General features: G+C 36.1%; 1 protein-coding gene across 3 annotated transcripts in view; it reads right to left on the bottom strand.

The window, feature by feature from the left end:
* Positions 1-887: 887 nt before the first annotated feature.
* Positions 888-21,215, bottom strand: part of LOC107708130 (MTSS1-like protein) — a 70,654-nt gene continuing 50,326 nt past the window's right edge. Inside the window, exons 4-15 of one of the 3 annotated variants that reach the window (XM_016512283.1) lie at positions 16,222-16,306; positions 16,013-16,104; positions 15,035-15,109; positions 6,824-6,981; positions 6,362-6,469; positions 6,162-6,259; positions 5,738-5,828; positions 4,401-4,517; positions 2,800-2,910; positions 2,520-2,676; positions 2,167-2,193; positions 888-1,198 (exon numbers count right to left, since the gene is read on the bottom strand). In XM_016512283.1, coding sequence (XP_016367769.1) covers positions 903-1,198; positions 2,167-2,193; positions 2,520-2,676; positions 2,800-2,910; positions 4,401-4,517; positions 5,738-5,828; positions 6,162-6,259; positions 6,362-6,469; positions 6,824-6,981; positions 15,035-15,109; positions 16,013-16,104; positions 16,222-16,306 — 1,415 coding nt within the window. In that variant the 3' untranslated portion in view covers positions 888-902. The remainder of the gene's footprint in view (positions 1,199-2,166; positions 2,194-2,519; positions 2,677-2,799; positions 2,911-4,400; positions 4,518-5,737; positions 5,829-6,161; positions 6,260-6,361; positions 6,470-6,823; positions 6,982-15,034; positions 15,110-16,012; positions 16,105-16,221; positions 16,307-21,215) is intronic. The other 2 variants (XM_016512284.1, XM_016512285.1) reach the window with 2 other exon arrangements.

The raw sequence follows: 21,215 nt of genomic DNA, 5'->3' as shown, positions 1-21,215 counted from the left end.
GCTGTTGTTGTTGTTGTTGTTGATGATGATGATATTGCCTCTGCTGCTGTGGAATTGAGAACCAATTTTATTTATGAAAAATACAGGAACTGTATGATTTGCATCAAAAACAAAATAATTGGTCTAAAACAGCCAATACTACTATATATAAACATTATATACTACATTTGAAACTTATGGGGTTGGTAAGATTTTTTAATGTTTATGAAAGAAGTATCTTATGCTCAATAAAGCTATATTTATTTGATACAGTAAAAACATATGCAGTAAAAAATACAGTAAAAACAGTAATATTGTGAAATATTATTGAGATTTAATTTTTTCTATTTAAAAAATGTAATTGATTCCTGTGATGCAAAGCTGAATTTTCAGCATCATTACTCCAGTCTTCAGTGTCACATGATCCTTCAGAAATCATTCTAATATACCGATTTGCTGCTCAAGAAACAGTTCTTATTATTATCAATGTTGGAAACAGTTGCTTAATATCTTTGTGGAAACTTGGACATTTTTCAGGATTCTTTTGAATAGAAAGTTCTAAAGAACAGTAAAGTTATAAAGTAAAGTAAAGTTATAAATGTCTTTAATGTTAACTTTGATCAATTGAATGTATCCTTGCTGAATAAAAGTAAGAATAAAAGTAGAAAAAAAAAATGACTGACCCAAAATTTTAAACAGTAGTGTGGGCTGTAAGCACATTAAAATCCTGAAAGAAATAAATTTTTATGTCCTACAGGGGCATTCATCCTATTTGTAGTTGTAAAAGTTATTTTAGAAACAATGTGTTTGAAAATAATACTGTGCTGGAATTCTTTATGAAAATTCACAATCCTTCACGACTGGTTCCAAATTATGACAGATATTCCAGCAGGTCTCCTGAACACTGTTTAAGAATTTTCTGACTAGAGTTTGAGTAGATGAAGGACCTGTGGTGTGGAGATGGGGATAGGCACTCCTCCACTGATGGTCCCACGGCGGATGTTGGGCTTGCTGGAGGGTTTACGGCGGATGGTGGCCGTGTGGGGTCCTATAGGCTCCGGATCCATCAGCAGACTGACGGTAGACGCCGGCCTCTTGCTTTGAAACATTTTGCGGTAATTGAGGCTCAAGTCGCTGTTGCGAGGAATTGTGGAAGATTTATCAAATTCAGACTGGCTGTGGGCGTCCTCTCCTCCATGCAGGGAGATGTAGTCATAGTCTGAAAGAGAGAGAAACACAAAAAGAGGAGAGTCACACACGGTGTTAATGTTAAATGATAGCACTTCTATATTGTTTAAAAGAGAAAAATAATGAAATTCAAGCAGAAATTACATATGCAGGGAATGACAGTGGAAGAAAACACAACAGCTGTTTATCATGTCTCAAAATTTGATGTCAGGGTTTAACAATAAAGATGGCCCAACGTTGTGAGAGTGTTTCGGACATGACAGTGCATGTGTTTTTATACCTCGCAAACTCAGCTTGGCTTGTGTGATGTTTTAACACTGTTGAAAGGCAGCATTATCTAATTGTTTAAATTTTAATTATTTGTTTAAAGTTGTTTAAATGAAACCTACAAATGCATTTTATATATTTTTAATAGCGTGCATATATATATATATAAAATAAAATCTTTATTATAGATAAATCTATAATTAAAAAAATAAATAAAAATCTCTTTCTTTTGGACTAAATGCACATGCAATAACTGCAAACTGCAAAGGGAAAATTATGCAAATTTGAGATGCATATAAAAAATTTTTAAATAGCAAGTATACTAAAATTAAATAAAATATAAACCTAAAAATCGTATTATTGTCTTAATCACATTATTAATTAATTGCACTAAATTGACAGCCTTAAAAAAATGACTGCATGAAGAGAGCAGTACTGGATTACCTCCTAGAAAATGAATAAAACAGACAAACAAAAGCTCTGTTTGAGAGTGTCTTTCAGTTAAACTCAGGCAACATGAGAAGATGGACAACAGACTAACGAGATGCCACTAGTTATATCTCATGGTTGCACACACTCAAATCTTATGCATACAGATAACACTCTTTCAACAAAGGCACGCCTGCGATATGACATGGATTCCCAAAAATAAAGACATTTAATGTTGTTTATTATTGGTATATGATCACAATGAGAATAATTAAGTCTATGCAATGGCATTCAGAAACCTACCATATAGAGGAGGTTCTTTCTTTACCGCTGTAAAAGAACAATAAAGTACATTTAACATTTATACAAAGGCCCAGAAACATGCACTTTGGACAGCAATCTAAGCCTGTGATTCGTGCAAGCACATCAGATTTGGTCTAAAATTGGACCATAAAGCACATTTGATGTGCACACAAACCACAAATCAGATTACTGTGTTGAGGGTAAAAAAAAGGGTAAAAATTGAGAAAAAGAAATCTAGACTGAGTACTGTTTATAATCTCTCCAAGTTGTGTGCAATGAAGATTTGAAAGGAAAATTACAGAACAGAAAAAGAAAAAGCTCATGCATGTGAGTGTACATACACGCATACTGACCATGCTGCGAGGGAATGGTGTCTTCTGAGCAGGATGGCGTTGTCGTCTGGGTGCTGTATCCGCTGGAGCAGTGGAGGGAATCTCGGCTGGTCCGAGGAGCTTCTGAATTTAGCCCGCCTCCAAGAGTAAGAGCCAGCTGCTCCCTGGCTGACTGTGGCTACAGACAGCAATGAGAGCCACTCAGAGATCGGAAAAAGTGTCCATCACAATGATTCCAGTAGAAATTTTTTTTTTTACATTTTTGCTTAGAAATCATTCCTGCATTTAAATGAGCGTGTACCTTGCCCGAGGTGGAGAGTGTCCTGGCTCTCTCCTCATGCCCGCTGTAAACTTTGTGCAGTGGGGGCATGGAGGTCCCGTTCTCTGTGCCTGGAGAGTTCTGACCTTTTTCCTACACAAAAATATACTCGGTTACTCCATCTCAACTTAGTAAGTAACAAAAACAAAACACTATGACAAACTGTAGTTACAAGGTAATAAGGATTTAAAGCCAACATGAAATGGTGTTCACAAACCATTTTATCATGATGTGACATGATTAAGCAATATATTAAAATATAGGGCGGGACTTCATTTGATCCAACAGGAAATTTGTGGATCATGAAAATGGGCGTTCCAGATCTGAATGCGAGTTTGCAGAGCACTGTGGAGGTTTTTTAACCAGGACATGGAGCTTGAAGGTCAAGTTCACCCATGCAATGTTAACTGGTTCTTTTTAATAATTTTTGCAATTACGTTCTGTTATTTACCTTTATTTGCTTCAATTGCAGAATGCTTTATTCTAACAATGTTAACTCTTTTTCCACCACTGACACATTTTGCATAATTTTTGACAAGCTTTATTGAGGCAAGCTTTGGAATTTTTTTTTTTAATTATACAACTGATGTTGCTATATGGAATTAAAAAAATAAATAAAATGAAAATATAAAAGTTTTCTGCTTGAAAATTTTTTTTGAAATTTTTTATGATGTTGACAAAGAATGAATCAATTGGAATATTTTTTCTGTTGCTGAAAAATGAATATGTAAAAATAAAAATAAACAGAAACCTCTGTTTACATATTCATACAACAGAATATTGTGGGGGCAATTTATGAAGATTTGTGAATATGATCAAAAATATCTGCGGTGGCTGGCAACTTAAAAAGAATACTCTGGCAGGGAAGGAGTTAAACATTTCTACTTAAAATACTTTCCAGTGATGTCTGTGAGAAAGATATATTCACTCGACAAGCTCGCGCATCTGCGCCGCCGTACATGAGCTCAGTATCGGGCCCGATGCCGATACCAGTATCGGTGCATCCCTACTTAAAATATTTGATATTGTATACAGGCTGCATTACCTACAAAAGTAGCAAAAAATGAACCCTAAATCCTAAATTCTGCCATTGGTTAACATTAAACCATCAGGAGGAAAGGAATAATAATAAAGGATTGTGAACATCTGCACACAAGACGACCAGAAATGTATATAAACTGACTGTTTTGATTTCATGTTGACTTTAACGACAGTTTGGTAAGTGTAGAAAAGTTCAGATGGACCTGTCAGAGCATGCAGGTTTTTAGTTGTAGATATGCAAACTGGTTAGTGTGTTTGTTTTAAGACATGGGACTGATATTATATTCAAAAACAGACACTAAAAGCAGAAAATTATTTAAAATTGCTTCTTTCTCCCCGTGTACAGCTATCAGAAGGCGTCCCTCTCAATAGCCTGCAGAGGGCACTGTCTACCTTCACATAGACACAACCTCTACACATGCACGATGAAAACCACAGAAAACCACAGAAGAAAACCATCAGAGGCAAGTGTCCAGGAGTACATGCAACAGTAATGAATCCATCCACAGTCACACACAGCACTACACTGAGTCTATGCTCACAGTGCTCCTGTGCCGGAGGTGTTGGTGGCCCGTGCGAGGGATTGTGGGAGAATTCCCCTCACTGAGAGAGCGAGTGCCTTCCTCCCCTCCAACCAGGAGGAGAGGACTGCATGAGCGCTGGGAGATGGAGGTGAGGGGCAGAGAGGAGTGGAACAAGAGAAAGATGACATTAGATGAATCCAAGCCTCCGTCAAAATACAAACCCCCTTAGACCCCTAAACAAATTTCCTGGTTGAAAGTAACTGCTTTTGGGTATTCTATTCAGAAAATAGTAAAATGCCACTTGTTGATCCGTCTTTAAAATTACAAGTGTCACATAATATAGCTACTAATGGTCAAATATAAGGCAAGACCCTAAAGGCAAAGCCACTGCTTTTTCATGCATGGCTGATTCGGAGATATCTCACAATAGATACTTTTTTTCTCCTGGACTGAGCCAGAAATCACTTTAACAGTTCATACACCCAACTTAAAAGTGCTAAAAATAAATCTCCCCTGTAAAACCTTTAATATGTCAACAAAATTAAACAAGAATTTTGGACCTGGCTTTATCCAATGATCAGATTTCAAATGCATGCAAATGAATGCATTTAATTATATTTTCTTAATTTACTTATTTAAACAACAATTCAGAAAACTTGCAATACAACGTTTAATGTCTTAATGTACTGTGATTAATGACCTGGGAATGTATGGTGATATCTATTAAATAAAAATGTCACCCTATTCCCCTGTGGTATTTTGCCATAATATTTCTTTTTGTCTCCACATTATGGTTAACTTGGCTAATACATTGGACTGATAAACTAGCATACTACACATAATCATAGCAAACTGTATTATAATTTAGTGTTCTCATAGTATTAACCTATGCTACTTTTTTGTAAAACACTGAACTGTGTAATAAAACTGTATAACTTTGTCAAATTTATTATCATGCATTTTATGTGTTACTATTTTAAGCATCACAACAGTGAAATACTACCTTATTTGCAATACACTTACACTGTAATACCCAGACAAACTACATTAAATATTTGATATTATTTGCACTGAAGTACTGTCCAATTATGATTGTGTACTGATGATCAATTTGCTGATTTGATCTTGGGGTTCAAAAAGGTTGGATTTTGAGGGTTGGATTAGGCACCACAGCAAACTGCAGGCTTTGATGGTGCTTGCAGCCGGATGCGCTTCTTTGGGCTGAATGAGGCTGCATGTGTGTTCTGGGTGAAAAATTATTCAAACTATTTGGGTTTCTTAGGGTTAATATACCAACTGAACTAGGTACCTTTTGGACCCATTGTTTTGTGTTGTGGCGCGTGTATCCATGATACCTGTGTTGTGTCTGGTGCTCGCAGATGAAGCCCATCCACTGCACTGGAGATGGAGTCCAGAGATGGGACATGACGCACAGAGGTGTAGTTACTAAGAGAGAAAGTTTATACTGATTATTTACAATAACACGCAATTGTTTGTCACCTGCGCTCCTCTTTTTCCAAACATTTTCAAAGAAAAATAATATTATATATAAGGCAATGTGCAGTTAAGCCGATCACTGTTACATATATCACTGTTAATTATATCTTACTGTAGAAAGCTTAAAGGTTACCACTAAGAAAGACAGTCAATACAATGTTAAAAAAAATTTAAAATTTGGCCTAGCAGCAAAAAACACTACAATATAAATATAATAATTATCAATTTGCAAGTTAGCTAACAGTTCTTGCAACACACATTTCTTCCCGACACTGAACTCACCTGCTGATGCTGCTCTTGCGTGATAACGTGTTGCTAGGAGACGCGGGTGGAGTCTGATATGAGTAGCTGTAGTCTGAGCCTTTCAGATCAAGAATAACCTGCATAAACAAAACCAGACCAGGAAGTCAAGAGTGCAAGAACATATACAGCTCTACAGATCAAAACAGACATAATGTGCCTGATTAGAATCCATGCAGCACCTGTTCACTAGCAGGAGGCAGTGTGTTGGGATCAGCCGTCAGATTGCCGAGATCTTCTAGAATTGTCTGTAAGTGGGTGACTTCACCAAGCATGCTTATCTCTTCGTCCTGACATTACAAATAAAAAAATCAACGGTGTGATAATATTTAAGCAGAATAAAATAAAAATATATAACAGCACATTTTCATGGCAATCAAGTACTTTTTCCCCCCAAATTCTCATAATTCTAATGCATTCTGATGTAATAATGACAATCTTCCTGTTTAATGAAAAACAGCATCAATTTAAAGGCATTAAAACCAAATACTCTCACAACATTCAGGTATTTTACAGTTCAAAATGTTCAAATATTATGGAAATGATGATGTAATGTAAAATGCTGACAAAATGGTGTGGTCTTAAGCCAGGCATTTTCTTTTTGCAAAATATAGTGCCTTATCAGAGTCTGCTCAGACACTCACCAGGAAAGGTTTGAGCATTGTGACGAATGAGCAGAATCTTCCTCTTTCCTCAATAAGTGCTCGACACACGGCTCTCTTCTCAGTCTCCTCTAAAACTGCGTAGCGTGTGTTGACGTCCTGAAGGGCGCTGTCCAGCTGCATCCGCACCTCACCTTTACCTGTGAAAACACAACGACATTTCATAAACCACTGACAGGATCAAAAAGACTTTGACTTTGTACTAAAAGTACTCAAATTATTAAAGCAAAAAAAAAGCTAGACAGAAATATATACACATAAACAACAACAACTTTGTAATAATTGCAAAAACATGTAAAATTACTAATATTAAAATGAAATATAAAAATAAAAACTAATTCAATATACTGATAAATGTTATAATAGTATATAAATAGTACAATACTATACAAATAATACTAAAACAACAGCTCTTTGTTGTTGATATTTGAAGCAAGGAATAACTTTGCCTTGCAGTTTGATGCTAAAACTCATGTTGTTTGCAACCACTAGGAGGCAGTACAGTTTCTATAAACACTTAAGACACCATTGATATTTGCTGCAATGCTAATAGCTGTTCAAAGAGCCTCGCTGTGCAGATTTCCTTGGTCATTCGTGACCAGGCGTGACGATGGATCTGGGGTCTCTGGTAATGGCACACAGGTGGACTGTATGGTGTGCATGTGTTCTTGTGTTGCATTTAAAGCCCAGCTGCCACTGAGACCCCTCACATTCCATAGTAGCTACTAGTAATACTACAACATAGCAGTGATCGACCAATACGGCTGTTTTTAATGACTGACATCGATATCTAGATTCCATGGTGCTAGGCGTGGCTATATAATAGAGCTTAATGATAGAAAATAAGACATAAGATAACTGATTTCACTCAAACACTCTAAAATTCACTGAAAAAAAAAAAGAATTGGCAAAACAAGTTAACAAGAAAAACAAAAAAGATGCAAAGTATTTACCATAAGAGCATAACGGAGTGATTTTTAATATGATATGACTGTTTCTGTCTCCTGGTGCTTTAACTGTACTGATGAAGTGCAATGGGAGAAATGTGAGGTTAATCACATTTAGAGGTTTGTTTACCTCATGCCAGCACACACCACGTGAGGAGCTTTGAACACATGACCTGGCCTTTTCCTCTGTTTTTCATCTCTCAGCAGATGCATCATCCCCAACACATCTCATCTAAATGAATAGTTTCTTTGCTTTTGCAATCACATTACTGCATTTTTCGACTGTGTATGCGTGAGTGCATCAGGACCAGAAATGAACTTTTCCATTAAGGGAATTCATTTCACATTTCACTTTAATGGTGGCAGCCGTCTATCTTAATTGTCCAGGGACATTTTTTGCCCCCTTCTCATGAATTTGGGGAGCATTTTTGTTCATTTGGTGGCATTTTTGCCCTAAGCCCTTGTTAACTTCCAACCCTGGTGTGCATGATAGGGATGAGCAATACCTTTAATATTTAATCCTAATTTTATATTGTCAGCAAACACATCACATATATATCACGCAAATGCACAAAAGGTTCTTTATAATGGAAAGAAAAAAGGTTCCATTAATTGTTAAATTGTTCTTTACACTAAGAAAAACATGGTTCTTTTAAGAACTGTTTACTGAAAGGTTCTTTGGGGAACCAAAAATGGGTCTTCTAAGGCATCGCTGCTTAAAAACCACCTTTTAGAGTCTTTTGTGTATGTTTGTGGACGATTCGTATCAACATTCCACCAACAGGAGAGCATTCTGACAGCTGTGTGCAGGGTGTGCAGACGCATACACCACTGATCTCATCATCCCCATTGCTAACAATAACCTCAGGTGTCCTTTGTGACATCTGATCTTCTGCACTCCAAGCTGGCATGCAAGACAGATGTATGCTTTCTTTCACAGGCACTACAAGTTTCTTTAGACATGTTTATAATGACGTTCACTCACTTTAAAGACTACAAATGATATGCTGGCATATTGAGATAACATGACCTGGTGAATACTATTTAATCTCAGTGACCCCCTAATTAGACACTTTTAAGTAGTAAAAAAGAAAAAAAAAAATCACTGGTGACAAATACGCCTGAGAATGGGACATTTTTACAATTAAAATTAACATTTTAAGAAAACAGAACCCTCACAAAAAGGCTCAATAGCATTTAGAGAACACCTCTTGAGTCTATTTGACATTTTAATTGAATAACAGAATCAGATCCACAAGCGTTGCACAAGCGCCAAAGCACAGTAAATCTAAACAACCTCTGCAAATCCGTTTAAGTGCTGCGTATGCATTTTTGGGATTTAAGCAATCCTCATCAGTGTTGCGGAACTCAGTTAAGTCCTTTGACCTTCCAGGCAGAGATGTGATCCCCGGTGCTTGAGTGCATTGACCTTGTGTGATTGTGTGACCGTATGTGTGTTTAGATGCTCTTAGACCATTACACCTTCAAACACAGCCTGAAGTGAAGGCTAAAAGGAACCTGGTTGGGTAGGACAGCTTAGGGCTGGGGCCATCTTCAGTTTAAAGGGCAAAGGTCAGTAGGTCTGTTGATAAATCCCACGGCCTGTCTGGAAGACAAATGGCTTAGGAAACATGCAGCTATATCTTAAATATGTTACAGGAGCCTGTTTCTTGTTAATAGAATACAACCCAACACTGAAATGTGAAAGAGTGATAATCTAAAAACGATCCTCATAGTAACCCCTTAGAACACCTTAACATCACCATAGAAACAACATAGCAATGTCCTAGCAACCACTAAGAAGACTTCAGTCCATCAAAAACATTCAGCAGGTGTTACACCATGACCATAATTGAGTTGCTTTGAGTCGGCTACTAGGACACCGCCTTAGCAACTGCATAGCAACCACCTAAAACACACTAGCATCATGAAGGCGAGTTTTGTACTGGCAAGCACCACTCAAACCTTTTAATGAAAATGAAAAAAATAAAAATTATAATTATAAATGAATTATTTATTAATAATATACAATAAAAATATTTCATAAATTATTTTATTTAAAAAAAATGCTAATTATTGATCCATGTACTTTTGCGTCCATTCATTTCTCATTTTTTAACCATGACGAAAAAAATGAAATGAAAAAAGAACGGTTGTTGTATATGCTATGTTGAAAACCAAAATTGAAAGTAGAACCATACACACAAAATGTTGCGAGAAAAAGTAAAATATTGACTTCTTTTCAGATTTTTGTTGATGACTTTTTGCACCCTTAATAAACATTTTCAAAATGCACAAATTAATATTGAAAAAACCGTTGATTTTAAAAGTTCTGTTTGGCCAAATTAGGAGTAATGCTTCTCCCACATGCTCGATTGAGAGCCGAATGCATGACTTTAAAGTATGATTTTAAAACGTTTGAGTTTCGTTTGAGGGTGCTTGGCATCTCTAGCACCCCCGTAGACCGTGCCTGGATACAAACAGCTGATTAAATGCAAAGAATTAAATATTTTTAGCCGTGAAAAATTATCAAGATATTTTGCAAAACTAGCTATATGATCATAAAAATGTCAATGCCTTTCAATATTGACGCCAGAGATTTTTTATAAAGCAATGGGTTACTGGTAGCCACATCAGTAGCACTAGAGGGCACTTTTAGCATGTGTATAGAAATGCTAAAACACTAGAAATTAAATTTAGCATTTATATACATAAAAAAACAAGCTGTATAACATTTTTAAGATTTTTTTATGAAATAAGAATTTTGTGTCTGCTTATTCTATTAATGAGTGTCAGAACCATTAAAGAAGAAACCACATTTTCCATGTTTTACATTTTCCATGTTCTAGGTTAAAAAAGGAAAAATTAATGGATGCAAAAGTATACGGACCATTATCAATAATCTATGGGAAATTATGCATTTTATGCAATTATGCAGAACCAAATGGAAAGCCCCATGCACATTTTTAGAAAAGTAACACAGCTCTAGTGTTTGGTTCATTTGAGCTATTTAAACAAAAAACAAACCCCATTTAAAAACAGAAAAGGGAGGTGATGGGAAAATAACCCAGAGCCATTCGGACAAAGGTGTGTGCGCCACAGAGACATTCCTTCAGGTCTAGAAGTCCCGAGCTGTTGGAAGCTATGATGTCATGAGCAGACACCTTCTCTCCATAAACACATGCAGGAGGCAGGTGTGCAGGTTTTCTGGGAGAAGTAGGGCAAAGGAACCTTACTGATGATGATGATGATGATGGTTAGCCTCCACCCAGTAGGTGGTACTACACTGGATCTGTGACTAAGGGCCCTCAAGGATTTCATTTTTAAACAACGAGTGCACAGCAACATGTGAATATACCTGGGCTGCATATCATTTAGCATACTAGGTCTAAATAACATATGAATAAAATGATGAAATCGATTATCAATGCATTAAATCTGAGACGAAATATAAACAAATTCTAAAATTAAACCATTTCATTCATATTTAAAAATGTAGTTAATTCAGACACCAAAGAAAGAGCAGAGAATGTCCAGAGCTCTGGTTCTTCATACCATCTCAAACACGGCAGCAACAGCATTGGAATACTAATGTGCATGAGTTTGAATAATTCAGATCCAATGCTCCTTTTCTTCACAATCCCCACACAGACGGTTCCAAGACTTCTGAGAGGTCTGCCCCCTAGACCTCAGAGTAACACAAATGTAAGATATAAAGATGAATGTGCATTCCGAGACGCATCATAGGTCTAGACGCCATATTTATTTAAATTTTCTCACCACCTGTGAGAGTTATGGCAGTAACTCAAACAGCGCTAGGATGGGGTTATGGGTGTGCGTTAGCCTCTGAATCAACATGCTAACATTTCATTCAGCCCCTATCTTATGATTCAGACTGTGTCAGGACAAGGCCAGCTGCAGATGACTAACATCACAGTAAAGGACTCTCCTAGTAGGAGGTACTACAGATAAAAGTAATGATTGTTCATGATATTTTTCATGAAATTACCCCCTTGCATGTGGTAAAAATTCCAAGTAAAAATGATCATTGGTGAGTATATGAAACTAGGCTACTAGCTATTTGGAAATGCAAAATAATACATGGTAGAAAATGCAAATATAGAACAACACTGATCGAATCAAACCACGGAGATACAAACAGTCTCCCAGAGAATTACTAATGAATTTGAACAAAATCTCTGTTGTAAATATCCCCAAAGAAATGTGTTCAGCCTTATTATACAGATTTCCCTTTGGTTCAGTTTTCAGAATCAGTAAGTGACTATTAAACCAAAAGACACCGGATCAAAGGTCATACTACTCGTAAATACAAGACAAGACAGATCGTGCAGCAGCAGCAGCAGCAGAAGAACCCCTCCGTATGAAAGGGAGTATATGACCACAGGGTGTTTTCCCAATGTTGGGAAAGATGACACGCCAATGGAAGGAAGGATGGGGGATCTCTTTCCTCTTTGAGAGTTTGTGTGGCCTTGAGATATGAGCTATTCTGGTGACAATGCTCTATCAAAAACTGCTCATTTCCTCAAATGCTAGTTTTTACCCCTATAAAAAAAAAAAAAAAATTTTTTTTTTAAATAAATAAACCCTCCATAAATTACCCCCTTGCATGTGGTAAAAATTCCAAGTAAAAATGATCATTGGTGAGTATATGAAACTAGGCTACTAGCTATTTGGAAATGCAAAATAATACATGGTAGAAAATGCAAATATAGAACAACACTGATCGAATCAAACCACGGAGATACAAACAGTCTCCCAGAGAATTACTAATGAATTTGAACAAAATCTCTGTTGTAAATATCCCCAAAGAAATGTGTTCAGCCTTATTATACAGATTTCCCTTTGGTTCAGTTTTCAGAATCAGTAAGTGACTATTAAACCAAAAGACACCGGATCAAAGGTCATACTACTCGTAAATACAAGACAAGACAGATCGTGCAGCAGCAGCAGCAGCAGAAGAACCCCTCCGTATGAAAGGGAGTATATGACCACAGGGTGTTTTCCCAATGTTGGGAAAGATGACACGCCAATGGAAGGAAGGATGGGGGATCTCTTTCCTCTTTGAGAGTTTGTGTGGCCTTGAGATATGAGCTATTCTGGTGACAATGCTCTATCAAAAACTGCTCATTTCCTCAAATGCTAGTTTTTACCCCTATAAAAAAAAAAAAAAAATTTTTTTTTAAATAAATAAACCCCTCCATACAGTCCCTCCAGTGTCACATGATCCTTCAGAAATCATTCTAATATGTTGATGTGATGCTCAAAATCAATTTCTTAATATTATCAATGTCGAAAATAGACGTGCTGCTTAATATTTTTGTGGAAATTGTGGAAATATCCGTGATATTTTTTTTTCAGGATTCTTTGAACATAGTTTAAAAACAACAGATTTATGAAATAATTTGAAATATCAATCTTTTGTGACAATGTAAAGTCTTTGCTGTCACTTTTGATCAATTTAATCCATCCTTACTGAATAAAAGTCTTTATTTCTTAAATCTAATATATTAGGAAGGGGCTCCTCGGAAAGGAGATTATCATACTTGAGGGTCCTTGGCACCAGAAAGCTTACAAATCATAAAATGGACTTCGATCAGGGGTTTTTATGTATGAGCACACAGAAAACGCAAAAGTCATTTTTATAATATCATCTGGAAATGTTGAGTAAGCGTTTGCATGAGGGTGGATGCAGAATATAAATAAGCAGCGGGAGTGTTGACCCCTCAAATAGACCAGAGCAGAAGTGAAGAGTCAGTCTCTAACTGCTGCCCACACACACACACACACACACAGCTGAAGCAGACGACACCCACCATAATGACAGAACACATCTGCATATGCATTTATCTCTCTCATCGCCTCTATTCCATGTATTCAATTCATCACGGCTCCATTTATCCCTCACATCTCTTCCACCATCTTAAACTCGTTTCATGCCACATCCCAACACCCTCGAAATTATGCCAACAGTATTCAAATCTCATTTAAAGCCTGTTAACCATTTAATACAAGAAGCTTAAATGTCACGTCTAAACCATTTCAAACTAAAATCAAAAGAAAGTATTTATATTTTGTAAAAAAAAAAAAAAGAAAATAAATATTATTTATGCACTATTGTTTGCATTGCAATATTATTCTCATGAGAATTATACATACTCCCACCTCCCCAAATTCCCATTACCGTAACACGCTTTACTTTGTTTTTATTGTTAATTAAAACCAAACCTATTAAAAATAATTCTCATTAATTAAAATAAAGCTGAAATAAAAAAAAATATTCGATTAAAAACCTAGACAGAAATTAGAATAAAAAAAACAAAAAAAAAAACAAGAGTAGGTACTAAATTACTAACTAAAACTAACTAAACTAAAACAGAAATAAATAAATTCAAGTTAAATTTAAATTATTAAGAAAAAAACTGAAACACACATTAATTTGTTAAAACTAAAAATATTAATCAAATTAAAAAGTTGATTCAAAATATTAATAAATACTATAATACTATACAAGTGATCTAAAAATAACTTCAGTCTTCTGATTCTTTTTTGCAATACAATTTTTTTAAACAATATAAAGACAATATAAAGTCAATACTGCCATGCTGTATGAATACAATTGAATTTTTTTTTTACAGTAATGCATTACAATAATGAGAATTTGGGGATGAATGTGCTTAACTTATAAAAATAACATCACAATGGATCTTAGTTCTACAAACAAGCTTTATTGTCTTTATGCAAATAATAATTAATAATTTGGGGGGTGAAATATGACCTAGACATGTTCGTTATAGGTGTTGTGAGATTCTCCCAAAAAGTGTATTAGGTTCTGTTGGTGAAACTACTGCCTCATCATTCAGTTAGATTTTGGCTAGATGTAGTTTTTTGTCAAGTTGTAAAAATAAACACTGAAGGACTATTTCAAATGAACATTCAGTTAACAGCGCCTTATGACCAGGGGCAAGATGGCCAAGGTTGATGCCATGACAACACAGGGTGTGGTATTATGACAACACGGGGTGCGGCGCCAACAGAAGTCATGGGTATGTCCTATTGTGTTTAGACAAAGAGATCTGAGGCTGTAATTTGAGAAAGAGTGTGCGAGTGTGTAACAAGACCACAGGACTTCATATGTTTCAACTCATAGAACATAATTAAAACACTATTTACCCAAGGTGTTCACCCTTTCATTCAAAGATGTCGTATCTAAGCATCAAGATCTTACCTTTTTTAACTTTCTTCTGCAGTTTAATCGTATCTGAAGATTTCTTCTTGATCTCTGCACGTGCTTTCTTATATTCTAAAAAACAACAAAGGCAGGGAAAGAACAACATTAGCCTCTTCAGTGGAAGCAAAAGCTAAATATTAATAAGTTCAGTGGTTCAAATCCCTAATCTTAAATATGAGAAACAATAATAATGTTGCCTGCCTTAGCAAGCACTGCTAATAAATGATTCACAATGATGTCAAATGAAACGACCCCTTAGCAACCTCAGACAGACGTGTTGGAGATAGCATGGGTGTAGCCGCGCGTTCACTGGCGAACTGCAAGCTAACTGATTGAATGCCTAATCTTTTATATGACATAATGGATTGTTCTTATGAATAAATTATCCATTGTGAGCTGTAATATAACTGTCTGAGGGACTCCCACAGAGTTAAGAGCCATTTAATAAGTAACAGTGTGCAGCTAAGAGGACAGGTTTTCCGACAGTGATGTTCTTAAAGGGGGTGGTGATATACTTTTTTGTTTTTGCACTGAGGTCAACGAGTTTTCTGTGCCAATAACAATCATAACTTAGTTTTGAATGGGCATTTTTCCTCTTAAGATTTCTATGTAAACGGTTTCATAGTATAATCAACTCTTATCTCAAAGGATAAAGAAATACTAGATTCCATTACCATTTTAATTAACAATTTAATTGTTTGTGTACATTATTAATATATAAAGTCTGAACATGCTGTATGGAACAGCCTGGATATTCTTCTAGGTATTGTTTTTATTCTGCTTTCACTTGTTTTATGAATTTTTCATTTTCAGGTTAACTCTACCTTTAAATTCAACCCACTTAGCTTGAAAACCCTCCATTAAAGGATTAAAACGATACTTTGCCTCCTTCTGTACAGGAGCTTTTTCAACACAAAGATTAAATACTAAACCTGTTGAATTCTGATTATATCACGGAGGGAAGAAGGCCGATACCTTTGGCGTGGTCTTTATCCAGCTGACTGGCAACCTTCTTCCACTCTTCAATTTTCAGTTCCAGAGGAGTGATCAAGTTATCCATGAGAGCCCTGGACACACACACACACACACACACCATACAGTTAATGCGTTGTATAATACTTAATCTTTATTACCAATTCAACTAATGAGCTTATAAATAACAAAAGAGAATTAAATAGTCGTACGTGGTGAATAGTTTGAGCTTGTTCTCAATGCTTCTGTGTCTCATACACATCCTGGTCAAAGCCGATCCGATCTCTTTCGTCGCTCCTGGAGGGAAAAAAAAAGAGAAAGGAAATTAATATCAGTGTCCTTAATCTCACAATCTTCCATTCGGAGCTCCATCAGAAGCTGTGAAATGCCAAGAGGAAAAACATGTTGCTTAAGAGTCCTGAAAGAACCGTTTCATCACATTGTTCTCTTCTCTTCACTCCTTTCTTTCCCCCTCTTTCTCTTTAATAAGTGGCTGAATAGGCTTCATTTTGTAACATGTCTCAGACAGCTTGCAACATAACTCATCTTATCTTTCACAGGAATGTGTGCTTCAAATGAAATCACTCAGATTTCTCATTAACGAGGATTAAAGGAATCGCTTGCCCAAAACTTCTGACGCAGAAGAGGCGAGGACAGGACACATACACACATCTTGACCGAGCAGCATTTCCTCTCTAAATACAAAAATGTATAGAATTATTTAAAGAATTGAAATAGGAGGAATAGAGCTGGGAACTGAAAAACGATGTTAAATTCTTCATTCTGTACGGTTAACAAATTATACATACTATAATAAACTACTGTTCAAAAGTTTGAGGTCAGTAAGATTTTTTGTAAGAAATTCATATTTATTACACATTGATCAAATCTGACAGTAAAGATATTTATAATATTACAAAAGAATTCTATTTCAAATAAATGCTTTTGAACTTTCTATTCATCAGAGAATCCTGAAGAAAAAAAATGTATCATGTTTTTAACAAAAACAGAGCAGCACAACTGTTTTCAACATTGATACTAAAAAAAAACATTTATGAAGCACCAAATCAGTATATCAGAATCTCTGAAGGATCATGTGACACTGAAGACTGGAGAAATTATTCTGAAAATTAAAAAAAAAAAAATTTTTTAAACCGGTCAATTACTTCGCTTCTGCATATCACACTAATGCATCACTGCAGCAACCCCTCCAGCGTGTAGGAAGAGCACTGCACATTCATCAAGAGACTGCTCACACAAACCCCTTTCCACAGCCAGGGTGCCAGAGAAACCAGCTCTTCCACAACCCCTCAAGCCTATGCACTCATTATCTTTGGTTAGTGTACAGCAAGCTTGGTGCACAAAAACTAGATCGCTCCTATTAGGATCAACAAAGCCATGTACTCTGGAAGCTTCTTACTTTTTATTTTCTTCATCTAGCTAAAATGACTTTTATTTACCAATACAGTATGTTTGAAATGATTGCTATGAATTGTATTCATTATAACACAATGAATCTTTTTCAAATTATTCTCCTTCTAGGTAAGGAAAACAGTGAAAAACAATCAATCTCTCACAATCAGGAAAGGCAGCCAATTTTTAGGGTCCTACACACACACAGCTGGATTTTGTTTGAATTTTTTCCAACCTAAAGTCAGCTGAGGAAAGGAAAACATAAAAAAGATGCTAGATTTTTGGGCTAGCACATGTACAGCTGAGAAGCACAGCCAAAAAAAAGCTTTATTTAATCACTGATCCGAGACAATTCAACTATTCACTTGCTAACAGTTGAGGTACACATCTGGGAAAGGCATAGACTAGACTGGCTTACTAACAGCCTCTATGATAAATTATTATCTAAATAATTCCGATTACAAAAGCTGATAAACTAGTTAGATTAGGCATTACATCGCAATGATACATCCATTCACCCGCCCACCCATAAACACATAAAAGGTCACTTTATCTAATGAGTCGGAAACTCTGAAATAACAATTTCTATTAACATAATCGACCCTGTGAGTCACAGTGACTGAAATATTAAAATTAATTGTGTTGAGACGGTGCAAACAGTCTCAAAGCTGACATTAAACCGTCTAATCAGATACGCTTTATACTGGACTGCTGACTGTGTTTAAGCAGGATGTAGCTTATGCAATATGCAAATTATGCACAGAACGGTTTCTCTTATTGGCTGAAAAAACTGCCCTTCACCTCACTTTAACACACGCTTCTCTTTCAGTTTCATTCTTCCATTATTTGAGTCCTCTTCAAAAAGTGAACCATGAAAGTGTAAAGTAACAATTCTAGTAATATATTTCAATTAAAAAAAAACAATTTCATTTAGTTATTCATTTTCATTTTAAATGTTTTAAAAATATTTCAATTTCTGTGTAGTTGCTCCTCATTCCAAATGTGAAGAAATGCTGTCAACTGAATTTTCCCACAAAACCTGATTTTCTGCACCCGTTATCATTGAGCTACATCTAATGTAAATATACATTATATAATATACATATTATATAACATACAATAAAACAAAAATAAAGTGAACCTTGCATGCATATTGCAAGTTAAAAGTCCAATGTTCGGAGCATTTACAACAGTCAAAATTTACACTTTGAGACACCAATGACTGAGTGTGAAAACACCCGTCTGTTTATCTCTCATTAAATTGAAATGCATTACTATCACTGAAGTTAATTCTATAATCCTAACTGAAGTAGATCCTTGATACTGTTCTCTTTTTTCCATTGAAGTTCATCATGAAACTACATATCTTGTCACAGTACTTCCTGGTAAGCGTTTCCCAGGGCTATAGCCGGGGGCAGCAAATGTGTGCGCTCTAAAATCTGACTGTTCCTCCTGCAGGACTAGACATGTCATATCACGCACCTCACTGGTCTTTTTGTTGCCGTTTGCGTGATGCATGATCTTCAGAGCAGCAACTACTGTCACAAACTGGTCTCTGTTGATGTTTTGAAGTCGAATGATTCGGGGAGGTGGGACGTCACACCCTGATGCCTCGGGCTGACACTCAATAAGTCTCATTACTGCCAAGACATTTCACACGCAAGATCTCAACACGTTACCTGCTGGGGGGTTAAGACATTAAACTTTCAAATGTCTCTGGTGTCAATCAACCGGTGTCAAATAAAGAGCACAAACGAGACAAACTTTGTAAGAACAGTTCTCTAGCTCTATAATTACAGGTGTTTGAGTGTAAACCCCAGACAAACCAGTTGCCAATGTAAAAACAGTCTGAAATTCGTTTTTCCCTTCTTTAATTCCTCTTACAAGTAACAGATCAAGCTGATTGCGCCATTCTGTATATTCTTGTGATAAAACTTCACCACCTAGCCAATTTTCCAGCCACTTTAATAACAACTGTTATGCTTGGTGGAAACCACAATAGGGAGCATTCAATTAATTTAACCGCTCGTTACTGTTGGAATCAGATTAATCTATTGTTAGTGGCTATGTATTCAAAACAAAACAGTAGCATACCACTTTTTAGATCAGTTAGGTTGGAGCTGTGGCTTAGCGATTAGCACACAAATTTTGACACATTGAGTTCTGTAGGTTCGAATCTAGCACCAAAAGATTAAAAAAATCTCTCTTTTCCCCATAATTTCCTGTTCTCTTGTCTGCGCCTATAAAGACCAAGTAATAAAAATGGGAAAAAACAGCATTCTTAAGTTAATGAAGTGAAAAACAAACTTTGTTTAAATATTAGAAATGAAACTGTTTTACCTGAAAAAAAAACAAAACAAGTAAATAATAATTTTAAAAAAAGTTCTTTTTAAAATAGATACAATATCAAATACAAATCTAGCCTCTCTGAAACCAGATTAAAACATTCAAGCACACTCACATTTGTGTGTCTAATACAAAAAGGTTCTTCACTAGGGATGCTCCGATCAGGATTTTTGCAGCCGATACTGAGTACCGATTTCTTGTCATGGTGATCGGCCGATACCGATGCCGATTCTGATGCTTCAAGCTTTATATAGATGGTTTCATCGGGCCCACGCGCCTGGCCCGAAGTTAACTTCCGGTCTGTGTTTGTTTATCAGTCTGGCTATGGCGCCAGCTACAAACGCAGTTAAAGTTAAGGTGATGAGTAGGCTGAAGTTGGGCTCAGGTGGTTGTGCTGTGGGATGTGTTTCCCATACATTTATTTATTTGTGGCTAGGGTTTGGTACCGTTCACATTTGAACCGGTACTGTACCGGTATCGGTACCTGAATTTCGGTGCCGGTACCCAACGGTACCTTTTTTCGGTACTTTACTCTCTGTGCAATTACAAAAACATTTATTTCAGTGAAAAAATAAGTCCAAAAGTCTCAATTTCAACATTTTGAACAACAGGGCCCTACAAACTTTTTCTTTCTTTCTTTTTCTTTTTTAATTGTATTTTTTTCTACAATTAAGTGATTAATCTGGTTGTAATATTTATTTTTATCATTTAATTGTTTTATTTACATTTGATAGAAAATGGAATATTTAAAGATGTACATTATACTGTACAAAAGTAATACAAGAGTAATATATTTCTGTTACATGCTAAACCGTACTTTTATTTTGACAGGTTGCCATGAAGTTTCTGTGTGTATACAGTATGATGATGCTAGTTTTCTCAAATGAAACGGTAAAATTCTCGCAAAGTGACTCTCACAGCAGCTCTGGAGATTAAGTTTTTGTGTTCATGCCGTCATATAGTGAGACGCAGAGGCCGAAAATCACCGCGAGCATCACGCGTACGTCAGTATTTGTGTAGTAAAAAAAACAGAAGTACCGATGCAATTCCTCCCTTTTAAATACCCTTAAAAGTACAGAGTTCGGTACCCAACCCTATTTGTGGCGCTCGCCACAATATCAAAACTAACCGATTTTTCAAAAGGCTTCGTTGAATAAACATGAGCACGTACTGCACGTTTAAAAATCTAAACGAGGCGCGGGTGTTTTTATATCACTGTATTTCTGAAGGATGTCTATCTTTAGAAAATTTTCGATGTCATTTTCATTTCATCTTTAATGTTATATGCCTGATAAAGCAGAGTTTGTGAGTTCAGCGCTGCTGTGTGTACAGCCGTTACTGGGGAAACCTCTGTTTCTCCCGCTTTAAAGCACCTCCTGCTGGCAGAGAATTAATTTGCATTTTCAGTAAGTCCGTCTGATTTACGCAGCAAACATATTTAGCTTTT

The sequence above is a fragment of the Sinocyclocheilus rhinocerous genome, unplaced genomic scaffold (genome assembly GCF_001515625.1).
Source record: "Sinocyclocheilus rhinocerous isolate Xijiao unplaced genomic scaffold, SAMN03320098_v1.1 scaffold113, whole genome shotgun sequence".
In the NCBI taxonomy this organism is placed as follows: Eukaryota; Metazoa; Chordata; class Actinopteri; order Cypriniformes; family Cyprinidae; genus Sinocyclocheilus; species Sinocyclocheilus rhinocerous.
Note: the sequence above shows the minus strand (reverse complement) of the source record. Positions and strands in the feature narration are given on the sequence as shown.